The sequence below is a fragment of the Papio anubis genome, chromosome 12 (genome assembly GCF_008728515.1).
Source record: "Papio anubis isolate 15944 chromosome 12, Panubis1.0, whole genome shotgun sequence".
Lineage (NCBI taxonomy): Eukaryota > Metazoa > Chordata > Mammalia > Primates > Cercopithecidae > Papio > Papio anubis.
In genome coordinates this window covers 119,899,865-119,912,189 of record NC_044987.1, presented here as the reverse complement: position 1 = coordinate 119,912,189, position 12,325 = coordinate 119,899,865, and the positions used below count along the sequence as shown (strand labels likewise).

Below are 12,325 nucleotides of genomic sequence, written 5' to 3'. Positions count from 1 at the left end.
TTCCTTGTACTTGAGACTACTTTGATATTAATATACCAGCTCTAGTTTTCTTTGTATTAGTGTGTATATATCTTTTTCTACCTCTTTGTTTTTAACCTCCCTATGTTGTTATATGTAAATTTGATTCCTTATAGACTGCCTGTCATTGGGTAGTTTTCTGAAAGTCCACCTGATTGAGAGGCCAAGGGGTGAGGGATTGCTTGAGGCCAGGAGTTCAAAACCAGCCTGGATAAGAAAGTGAGACCACGTCTCCACACACAAAAAAATAATAATAAATAAGTCAATTTTTTTTCTGATTTTTCCCTTTATTTTATAATTGAAAAATGAAACCACTTAACGTGAACACTTGATACATAATTTCCTTAAAACTTCTCTATGGTGAAATAAAACTGTACCTAGTTGAAGAGTGTATAGAATATTAACACTCATGACAATTTCAATCCAACCGTTGACATAGCTTCAAAGTACTATTAATTGTGGCTATTTTTTGGGAAAAAGAAATGTGTAAAGCTTATGAGGGCCCAGTATACGAAAGGCTTAATTTTTAAGAGTCAAATCTACATTTGTCACAAGAGTTCAAAAAGTGACATTATAGTGCGGAAACACTAGAAAATGCCATCTCTTACTCATAAGTCTTTTAAAACAGGTTGGAAATCATATAAAAATACTCAGTACCTTGTAAGTAATAATTAACAAAAATATTTCCATTGACTACTCTGTGTCCAAAGTGATGAAGGACAAAAATAGAAATTCTTGTTTCTTTATTATTTGATAAACTGCTGAGAAGCTCCCATTAGAAGTTTTTTAGACATTACACCAAGTTGTCTTGGTCTTCGGATCATATATATATGTATACACACACACACACACATTTTTTTCAAGCAAAGAAATGTTTAACAGATGTAAACTATTTATTGAATATTTGCCACCAAATATTGTTAAATACATTATCTTGCAGCATATCGCTTTCAAGTTAAAATGTCAGAAACAAACACCAATATTTACAATTCTTTTAAGGAATGTTATATAATGACACACTCAGGCGTAAATTCTTTTGGCTTATAATTCTTAAAAGAATGATAATAGCAAAAGTGATGCAAAATCTTCAGTGTGAGATTATGATTAAGCTACATTTTACAAAAATATGGTGTAAGATGGTAATAATCCCATTCAGAGTCCTGGATTAGATCCCTTCAGGAGGGACTGATAATTTATACAGTCAAACTTTAAAATTTACAGATAATGGCAGTTCAATAATGCCACTGAGAAGTACATCTCTTAACATACAACTTTCAGGCCACAGTTTTGAAGGTCTGAAGTATTAAGTTGGTTTGATGAATTAGTCGGTTGGCACTTACGAACACATTTATTGCCTTGCCATCTTTAAAATACATTTTCAGAGTATCACTGAAACTTTTGGAGTACTTTACCAATTCTTTCTTTTTGTATTCAAGTGCCCTGCGGTTCTGGTATTGATATTTCTTGAAGACATTATTCACCGTATCAAGAAGTTCTTTTATTGCACTAGCTATATCCTTGATTGTCTGCAGAAACCTCACTCTGTCATTGATCTCATCTGGGATCTTACTGAGAATTTGTTTAAGTGCTCGTGCCTTTTCATTTAGGTCTTGGAATTCTGGCTCTGGCCACTCAATCATATACTCTTCTATATCATCAGCTGCCATACAAAGAAGGGACTCCATGAAGTTAACTTCTACACTTTTTTTCTCTAAAATTTTCATAATGATGTCTTGTGTAAGACCTGGATTTTCTTTTTCAGTCTTAATGAAAGCGGCTCTCAGTGTCTGGGCTGCAGACAGATTTACTCGTTCTAGCTCTTTAAACACAGGATACATGACTGCAGAGAGGGGCGTAGAAACCATGGATGTGGTCTCAGCTTCATTCTTCATCTCTTCCATTGTCATCCTCATTCAAAAGCCAACTACAGTTGAAAAAGCAGTGCTAAAATGCAGAGGAATCTTCATTCACTGCAATATTTCTTCTCTTTTTTGGTGATAAAAGAATTGGACACAGAACACACACCGATCAGCAACTGAGGCACTGACTTCACTTCCCACCTTTGCAGCCCTCGTCAACTCCCGGATCAATTCACTCCCAAGTCAGATTTTTAAATAAAAAAAATAAAACTCCATCTGGTAATCTATTTTATTCGATGTGTTTGGAGCATTTAAATTTAATGTTATTATTCATGTGTTGGTATTTATGTCTAGCATTTTATTTATTTTCCATTTGTTTTCTTTGCATGTTATTCTCTATTTTCCTTTCCTGATAATTTTTGGATTACTATTTGACTAGTTACTTTTCCATTTTAATTTAATTATGGAGGCTTTAAAAAATTTATATAGCTTTTTTTGTTTTTGTTTTTGTTTTTTCTGAGACAGAGTCTCTGTCAGTCGCCCAGGCTGGAGTGCAGTGGCACGATCTTGGCTCACCACAAGCTCTGCCTCCTGGGTTCACACCATTCTCCTGCCTCAGCCTCCCAAGTAACTGGGACTACAGGTACCTGCCACCACACCTGGCTAATTTTTTTTTTTTTTTTTTTTTTTGTATTTTTAGTGGAGATGGGGTTTCACCATGTTAGCCAGGATGGTCTTGATCTCCTGACCTCATGATCCGCCCACCCCGGCCTCCCAAAGTGCTGGGATTACAGGCATGAGCCACCGCGCCTGGCCGCTTTTTTTTTTTTTTTTTCCATTAAAGCATTTAGTCTGGTATTTCAATACACATATGTAGCTTTTCACAGTTTACTTAATGCTTTACCACTACAAGTAGAATGTGGAAACCTTACCACCATATAGATTGCTTTATTCTCTCCGTTTTGTGGTGTAGCTATCATGTGTATTAAACCCACATATATTGAAGGTACTGTCATAAAATATAATAATGTTTACTTCAACCACCATAGATATTTTCAAGAATGTAAGAAGTAAAGTATAGTCTATTAAAAGATATTGCCCATTTTGTCTGTACTTCCTTTATTCCTGACTTTCAAAGGTTCTCTCTGGTTTCATGTACATTCCATTCCAAGCATTATCTTTGGCATTCCTCTTAAAGTTGGCCTGCTGGCCGCAGATGTTCTTGGTTTTGCTTCATCTAAAAATGTCTTGATTTAACCTTTATTCCTGAAGGATATTTTCGCTGGGTATAGAATCCTGCATTTGCAGTATTTTAAAAATACTGTTCCACTTCCTTCTGACCTCCATGGTTCAGATGAGGAATCTGCAGTCATTCCCATGGTTGTTCTTCTGTATGAAATGTGTCATTTTTCTCTAGCTGCTTTCAGTGTATATTTTTTTCATGTTTAGTCTTCAGCAATTTGATTTTGACACGTCTGGGAATGGATTTTTTGAGCTAATCCTGTTTAGGATGCATAGAGCCTCTTGAATTCATTAAGTTTATGTGCTTTTCTCTCCCACTTGTTCAGATTGGATAATTTCTAAGTATCTGTCTTCACGGTCACTATTTTTTTCTCTGTCTTCTCTACATTCTGCTTTTGACACATCTAGTAATTTTTTTTTTCATTTATATTGTTTCCCTTGAGAGTTGGTGTATTTCTAGTTCTTGGTATGCTGAGTAAATGAAGCCTGTATCATGGACGTTTGGAATATTTTGTTAAGATACTCTGGGTCTTGATTAAACCTGATGGAAAAGGTTAACTTGAGCACTTGGTGGAGATCAAGTCCCAAATTCCTTTTATAGGACTTTTATGAGTTGTGTTTCCAGTGTCAAATGAGCTTCGAAACCCTTTGCTTGCAATTGAGATCTGCCCCACATGTGCACAGACACTGGCCAAGCTTGGAGATGGTGGTGGTTTTTATCTCTTAGTTCTTTTCTCAATATCATTGATACACTGTTTAAGGTCAGATCCACCTGTGCACAACTTGGAGCTGAGCCTAGAAGTTCATCTACCACTTCACACAATCCCTGTTCTGCTCCCTCCTCACTACAGTCTCCCTGACATTTTCCATATCCATGGAGACCCCTTTATCAGGCTTGTGGATGAAAAACTGGGACCTTGATTTCCCTGCTTTGCCATAAACTTACTGCACATGGATCTTCATCCACGGTCAAGTGGCAGAAAAAGAGAGAGAGGCCAAAAGCAAAGGAGATTCCTCCACGTATGTGGACCACAGCTCCTCTGGCCAGAAAGAAGGATCCCCTCCTCTGGAGTTTTAGATGCCTGCCCAGCCTCCACCACCACAGGATTGCTTGAGGCTGTGGATGGGAGAAAATGCAATAAAGAATGAAAGGGAAGATCTCCCATGTTCTCTGAACCCTGGGGCTCCCTTTTCTTGAAGCTCTTTTTATCCACACTTGTTATTCACATGTGACTTTCAGGCTACCTTTGAGTCCCAGCCAAGTGACACCCCAAGGGAAAAAATGGGAAACTCACAGCTTCTTTTTCTTATTATTATACTTTAAGTTCTAGGGTACATGTGCACAACATGCAGGTTTGTTACATATGTATACATGTGCCATGTTGGTGTGCTGCACCCATTAACTCGTCATTTACATTAGGTATATCTCCTAATGCTATCCCTTCCCCTTCCCCCCTCCCCACAATAGGCCCTGGTGTGTGATGTTCCCCTTCCTGTGTCCAAGTGATCTCATTGTTCAATTCCCACCTATGAGTGAGAACATGCGGCGTTCGGTTTTCTGCTCTTGCGATAGTTTGCTGAGAATGATGGTTTCCAGCTTCATCCATGTCCCTACAAAGGACACGAACTCATCCTTTTTTATGGCTGCATAGTATTCCATGGTGTATATGTGCCACATTTTCTTAATCCAGTCTGTCACTGATGGACATTTGGGTTGATTCCAAGTCTTTGCTATTGTGAATAGTGTCACAATAAACATACGTGTGCATGTGTCTTTATAGCAGCATGACTTATAATCCTTTGGGTATATACCCAGTAATGGGATGGCTGAGTCAAAAAACTCACAGCTTCTTTAGTGGTACTTGGAATTCTGCTTTTCTTCTCCAATTTGCCTGCTACTCTTTATTTTTCAGAGTCCACAGACAATGGCATCTGTCCGGGTTTACTAGCTGCCTTAACTAGTGAAACAGAGTGTGGTGTGTGTACTCCATCTACCCTGGAACTAGAACTGCTTTTGCTGAGCTTCTTAAATCTGTACATTCATTTCTTTCATAAAATTCGGGAAGTTTCTATTTATTATTTCTTAAAATATTTTTTTCTGCCTTGTTCTCTGTGACTCTGATTATCCAATCCTTAAATTTTTTTGTAATACTGTCCTTTGGAACCCTGACACTGTCTATTTTTTTCAGTCTTTTTTTCTTTCTTCTTCAGATTAGACAAAAGTCATTGATTTATCAAGTTCCTTGAGTCTTTATCACCTTTATCTTACTAAGGCTGTCCATTGGATTTTTGAGATATTGTATTTTTCAACTCTAAAATTTTCATTTGGTTCCTATTTATGAAAATGTTCAGGCCGGGCGCGGTGGCTCAAGCCTGTAATCCCAGCACTTTAGGAGGCTGAGGCAGGCAGATCACGAGGTCAGGAGATCGAGACCATCCTGGCTAACGCAGTGAAACCCCGTCTCTACTCAAAATACAAAAAAATGAGCTGGGCGTGGTGGCGGGCGCCTGTAGTCCCAGCTACTCAGGAGGTTGAGGTAGGAGAATGGTGTGAACCCAGGAGGCAGAGCTTGCAGTGAGGTGAGATCGCCCCACTGCACTCCAACCTGGGTGACGAGCGAGACGCCGTCTCAAAAAAAAATATATATATATATTCACCACATTTACCTTTCCTTGTTGAAATAGTTACAATAGTGGCATTAAAGTCATTGCCTCCTAATTCCAGCGTCTGCATCATCTCAAGCCTTTTCTCTTGAGAATGGGTCATATTTTCCCAGGAATTTTGGATTGTTTGCTTGATATTGTGAGTATTACCTTGTGTAGATTGTGGGTTCTGATATATTCCTCTGGAGAATGTTTGTGATTTGTTTGAGCCGACAGTTACTATGATTAGACTCAGACTGGAAGCTCCATCTCGCCTTCAGTGGTTAAAGCCTCAGATCACTCAGCTTTTGCTCCACTCCTTTGGGCCTGTCCTACACATGCATGATTCAGGATCAGCCTGGGACTTTTGCTGATGCACACCCAGAATTGGGGACTCCCTTCCTCCGGCTTTTCTCCCTCCAGGGCTTTCCTCTCACTCCCCAGTTCCCCTACAGTTGCCTGCATTTCTTCCCCTGAATCCTTCAGCCTGAAAGATGGCAGCCGTTCTGGAGTTTTAGCTGCCTGTGCCACGTGGCTGTGTGTCTGCAGCAGGCCCTCAGGACAAAGCGCCCATGAAATGCAAACTAATGCCTGAGCCCATCCGACTGCTCTCATCTACTCTTGGGAACCCTCAGGTCACCGTGTGTGCGATGGGGAGATTCGTTGCTGTTTCTGTTGTGCAGTGTTCTGATTGCTGTCAGTGGGGGGTTCTGCAGCATCTTAACAGCAGCACTCTCCAGTGCTGGCTTTTAATTTGAAACTTTTCCAAGAGCTTTTCTCCACTTCACTGTTAAGCAGCAGGGCTGGTGGGAGGGGGTCACCGGCTTATTCTGCACTAGTGGTTTTCACATTCACGGTCGCTCCATCTGTGTAGGTGCGAGCATTTCACATGGAGATGCAGACAGTTGTGTTTTAAACAGTGTCCTTCTTTTGGTTTGTCTGCACCTTAACAGTTAGAAGGAATTATATTGGGGGTGGGTATACCGAAAGTTTCTAATATCTGTGTATTGTATTTCTTGGCAACATAGGGGTGGCATTAGAAAATGTTTATTTTAAAGGTGGACGGTTGGATCTGAGGTCATTAGGAGCTGATAGACTAGATGTTGACGAGGCCCCCTTTGGGCACTGGCCCTCCCTGATTCTAGGGAGTGTCTCTTCCTGCCCTCCTGCCAGCAGTCCCTCCAGGGAGCACCATACATTAGCCAGGCACCCACCATGGTTATGGGGACGGGCAGGGAACAGTCCCCTTTTCTGGTTAGTGGATGTTCACCCGTGACTTGCTCACTCTTGCCAAAAGGACCTTGTGTCTGGGGATTCCATCCACGGGGCTCATGCGGCACTGGTGGCTTTCGGAACAGCAGTGTCTCTCGGTGACTTACATCTGGGCGAGGCCACCTCAGTGCATGGTTTGTCTGCGGTAGGTGTCCTGGAAGCAGCTCAGAGTTCCTGGGAACAGGAAGAGCTTCCAGGCAGTGTGGTGCAACGGGCTGAGAAATGAACTGGGAGCCAAGACCCAGGTTCCTTCTCTGCTGTGTGACCTCAGGCAAGTCATGTGACTTCTTCAGTTTTCCTGACTAGGAAGTGTATAGGTTGGACAAGATAACCCAGTTTCTGCTCCACTGTTCCATATAGCAGTGCAATCTCCTGCCTCCTTCCCTCTTCTCTTTTTTCCTCTAACATTTAGTATTTTCCATGTATACATACACACACTCACATATTTGCACACACACATGTGCTCACACATGTGTGCTGTATGTACATATGTGCATGTATGCACACATACACTACACATACAGGCACCATGCAGCATGCATGCCCACATGTGGACACACACATGCACACAACATGCATATGCAGCATGCATGCATGCATGGACACTCACAAACATGCATACTGCAATACACATACCATGTGGCATACATGCACACACATGCCTATTCACATGTATGCACACTATACATATGTGCAGCATGCATGCACACACATATACATACTCATGTGCACACACATGCTGTTGTCTCTGCTACTCAGCATGGAGTCGGGGCCTGGGGACGTGGAGGGAGGGCCAGGTCAGCCCCACCTGAACAGTGCTATCTCCAATGCAAGCCTGGTGGCCACCAGCAGTGCCGGGTCTAAAGGCTGCTCTGGAAACAGGCTTCCAAATCCCAACACTGGTCTGTAAGCCAGTCTTCAATTACTCAGCTGTCCTGTCAGGATGTGACAAGGAAACATGGCCCCCATGGCTCCTGGCCTTGGCTGATTAGGAGCCTGAGAACGTCAGACCATGAAAGGACTTTTCCACCAGCAGAAAACAGGACTGTGTTCTCTGGGTAGCCAGCTGCTGACTGCCGGGGTCCCTCCCATCCCCGCTGCCCAGGGCTCCAGGGCCAGCTCCAGAGAGCAGGGCAATGCTAAGTGTGGCGCCGAGCCCCACCTCCCCACCTGCCACCTCCCCGTGCACTTGCTGCAAGTTCTGCCACAGGTTTCCACTTCAGGGTGGTGCACCCCACCCAGCCCTTCAGTCTCCTACCTCTGTGAACCCAAGCGGAGTCTCACCACCTCGGGCTTGTCCCCGTGCAGCCCAGTCCCCAGTCACTTGTGGGGACCATGGGATGAGCCAGGGGAAGAGACTGAGCAGGGAGTGCAGGGGTGGAGGGAGGGGAGTTCAAGGGTGGAGGGAGGGGAGTGCAGGGGTGGAGGGAGGGAAGTACAGTGGTAGAGGGAAACAGACAAGCCACCTCATCCCCAGGGGCAGCGGCAGAGAGATCTGGAGAGCCCAGACCTGAGGCTGGGATGGGAAGGGTGGGGCAGAGCCCTCCCCACAGTGCGGGGGCATTGGGGTATAGAGGAGCTGAGGTGGGAGGTTGTGACATGCCTGGGGACACAGAAGAGTCACCCAAGGCCACCTGCAAGTGCTGATGACCAAGGGGCAGCAACAAGAGGGAGGACAGGGATCAGACCCAGAGCCTCCCATCTGCGCCTCCTAGGGGTGACCCTGAAAGCAGCAGGGAGATGGGGGCTGTGAGCGTGGGGCACCCCGCAACCCCCACCCTGAAGGGAGGCCCAGCCTTCCCCGTCCTGGAGAGGCGGGAGAGTGTGGTGGGAGAGGCTGCTTCTGTGCTGCAGGTAAGGCTGAGCATGCTACCCAGCCCTGGGCTCTGCCCCCAGATGTGCCAGGTGAGTTCATGGCCTCCTGGACCATGCCAGAGTCACCTTTGAAGCCTGGGTGTGATTCTGACCCAGCAGGTCCTCAGCCATGTCTCGGGTCAGCACCTGTGTGATTTCCCCCTTCAGTAACTCCCGTGAAAGCCCCCAGGCCCCAGGCTTCGGTCGGGTTGGCTAGAGGCTGGAGGAGGGGGGTGCAGCACGCACGTGCTCAGCTGCCTTCTCCATAAATGCACCCAAATGGTTTCATATCCGAGGCCTTTTTTGAAAACTGTGAAGAACACGGATGAAGGAATAACGCTTACTCGAGGTCCCAGGTGTGGCGGATCAAGGCACAAGGCCTCCTTTTGAGCCACAGTTGCATTTGCGTCCTTAGCGGTGTGTTTCCCACCAAGACTGCACCTTCCGAGGCAGCGGGTGACCCAGGGACAGCTTGGGTGAGGCAGGGAGTGGGACAGCTCACAGAAGTAGGAGGCAGACCCTGGGCCAGGTGGGAGCCAGTCCAGCTCCAAGCAGCTCTACCCATCCAAGCTTACTCTACACGAGACCCACGTTCCCAGGAGAGGATTGGGGCTCTCTTGAGTTCCAGGCTTCCCTCAGGCCAGGCCAGTGCAGGGCAGGACACTCCAAGGGTAGCCACCACGGTGGCAGGACCACTCATAGGGGCGGGACAGAGCCAAGGGACACAGCCAAGACTGTTTTCAAGGCAGCAGGAGGAGAGGACGGAGGCCCGGAGGTTTGTTTTGAGGGACTGTGAGCCCCAGGCCTGAGACACAGGTGTTTCAACCCAGGGAGGGTGATAGATGAGAGATGTGGGTACCCAGGGCTGGCATGGAAATACGTGGAGACCACCCAACTGGGAGCAAGCAGAGGGTGGGTGTCACAAGCTTGCTCTGGTAAGACAGCCGGGCCCTGCCACTTGCATGAGGCAGAGGCTCAAAGGCAGGCAGTGAGGGAAACGCTTTATAGCAGAGAAAGGGAGGGCTCAGTAGCACTGGGGCCTTCTGAGTCATTGGTGACGGGGGGCAGATGTGGCTCTCTCTGGTTGACCCTAAGTTGGAGGTGGGGTGAAAATTGGGGTGAAAATGACAATCCTTGATGGGGAAGTCCTGGCTACTGGGGACGGCTTGCTGAGAGGTTTGCTTGGCTCCCTGGTGCTGCCGCAGATGCTGGGTTGGGGCGCTGGTGCCCCCTGTGGTGTCTGTCCTCTTGTGCATTCACTCTCACATCAGGGCTGCAGGGCGCAGCTGCCACTGCCCAGGCTGGGGAAATTGGCTACCTGGACTCAGGCGTTGGTGGGGAACAAGACAGTGCTTATCACTCAAGAGGTGGCCTGTGCACTTGACCAAGGTTAGGCCTTGCAGGGGTGCAGCCAGAGGGCCCCTCAGATGCCTGAGGTGGGGTGTGGCCCAGCTGGGGCTCCCACGGCCCAGGGCTACTGACCCCAAGAAACTTTGGCTGACTCTGCGATGTCCTAGTGCTTGGAGGAACGCTGGCACTTCGGTCCCCAGCCATCACAATTCTTCCACCACAGTCACCGCTGCAGGGGCACAGCCAGGCGGGCAGTGGGTCCACAGAGAGATGCCAGGACCGCTGGAGCCATTGTGGGCTGCCCTAGAGGGACTCGGAAAGGAGCAAGGAGGAGGGAGGAAGCCGCCTGCGCTCTTCCAGCCTTCTGGGTTCATCGTTCCTCCCACAGAAAGATCCTAGCAGGCCGGGCGCGGTGGCTCACGCCTGTAATCCCAGCACTTTGGGAGGCTGAGGCAGGCGGATCACAAGGTCAGGAGATCGAGACCATCCTGGCTAACACGGTGAAACCCCGTCTCTACTAAAAAATACAAAAACTAGCCGGGCGAGGTGGCGGGCGCCTGTAGTCCCAGCTACTCGGGAGGCTGAGGCAGGAGAATGGCGTAAACCCGGGAGGCGGAGCTTGCAGTGAGCTGAGATCCGGCCACTGCACTCCAGTCTGGGCGACAAAGCGAGACTCTGTCTCAACAAAAAAAAAAAAAAAAAAAAAAAAAAAGATCCTAGCAGGAACTCCCCAGGACATTGGGGGCATAGCCTGCCAGGCCGGGCTGCAGGCTCACAGAGCAGAGCACAGAGAGGGCACTCAGAGGTGGGGAAGGAGGGCCTGGCAGGGTTCCCCACGTGGGTCTCAGTGATGCTTGCTGCAGGGTGTGACCAGCCTCTACTGCCGTCATGGAAAGACCTCCCAGGGATCTGATCGCCCAACCCCACTTGGGAGCCCACGAGGGCAGGAGCTTTCTGGGGGAGGCCAGAGACCCACCCTGGGCCTTGGGCTAAAGCCTCAGCCATGGGGGTGGTGACTTGCCAGATGCGTGAACGTGACCCCGCGGGCCCTGTTTGTTCCTGGTTCTTCCACTTTCCTCCCCTTGGGTAGGAGCCAGGGACCTGCAGCCGCACATTGGTGGCAGCTCAGGGTGGCTGCTGCATGAAGTGTAGCCTGGGATGCCCAGCTGGGGTTAGACCCAGAGGGAAGGCTGAGACCAGGTGTGGGGCTGAGGGCTTGGGCGAAGGAGCAGCTGAGACTCTGCAGGCGGAAGGAGGTACAGCAGACGGGGTCTTAGGAAGAGGACCCCAAAGGTTTGGCCTCACGGAGCCACAAAGAGCCATCCAGGGATGTCACGGCAGCCCGGTAGGAAAGGAGGGAAGGAGACCTGAGGGAGAAAGAGGCTTTGGAGCCTGAATCCACAGGAATTGGTGGGCAGGGATGTAGGAGCTGGGCAGAGTGCACCAGCATCTAAGGATCCCGCCTGGAGGAGGCTGGAGAAGGTGAGGGGGACACAGAGCAACTTCCTGGGGGCGCTCTCCTGGCCCCTATGTGTAGGGTAACTGCTGTTGTCACCCTATGGAGAAGCTTTTCTGTAGCTGTGTGCTTATCCCAAAGCGTCCGGTGTGTGTGTGCAGTAAATGTTGATGAATAAAGTCCTAGTAGGAATCACGTCTCCTCCTGAGTCAGCTCGGGCTGCTGTAACAAAAATCTTCTAGACCGCATAGTTCAAACAACAGAAGTGTTCCTCAGCCCCCTGGAGGCTGGAAAGTCCTTCATGGTCTGCAGACGGCAGCCTTCGTGCCATTTGCTCGCATTGTGGGGCAAGGGATACTGGTGTCTCTCCTCGCAAGGGCACTAATCACCAGAGCCCATCCCCATGAACTCCTCCAACCTTAATCACCGCCCAAAGCCCCACCTCCAGACCCTCACACCGGGGATTCGGGCCCCAATATATGAACTGGAGGGGGGCACACAGACATGCAGCTGGCACGCTGCCCCTAGCATCCGGCAGCTCTGGCTCCTGCAGCTCGTGCATTCCTGGCTGTGCTGTTATCGATCATTCCGCGGGTTTCTCCTCCAGCCCCGGCCCTGTGCCTCTGTGTCC

At 47.9% G+C, this 12,325-nt stretch overlaps 2 protein-coding genes across 9 annotated transcripts in view; one reads left to right on the top strand and one right to left on the bottom strand.

Moving 5' to 3' along the window:
* The window catches only part of SHANK2 (SH3 and multiple ankyrin repeat domains 2), a 661,289-nt gene that overhangs the window by 372,309 nt on the left and 276,655 nt on the right, over positions 1–12,325 (top strand). The gene's annotated exons all lie outside the window — the stretch shown is intronic.
* Positions 893–2,111, bottom strand: LOC101012199 (programmed cell death protein 10). Its single transcript, XM_003909410.4, has one exon. The coding sequence runs from the start codon at positions 1,929–1,931 to the stop codon at positions 1,293–1,295; it is 639 nt and encodes a 212-aa protein (XP_003909459.1). The 5' UTR covers positions 1,932–2,111; the 3' UTR covers positions 893–1,292.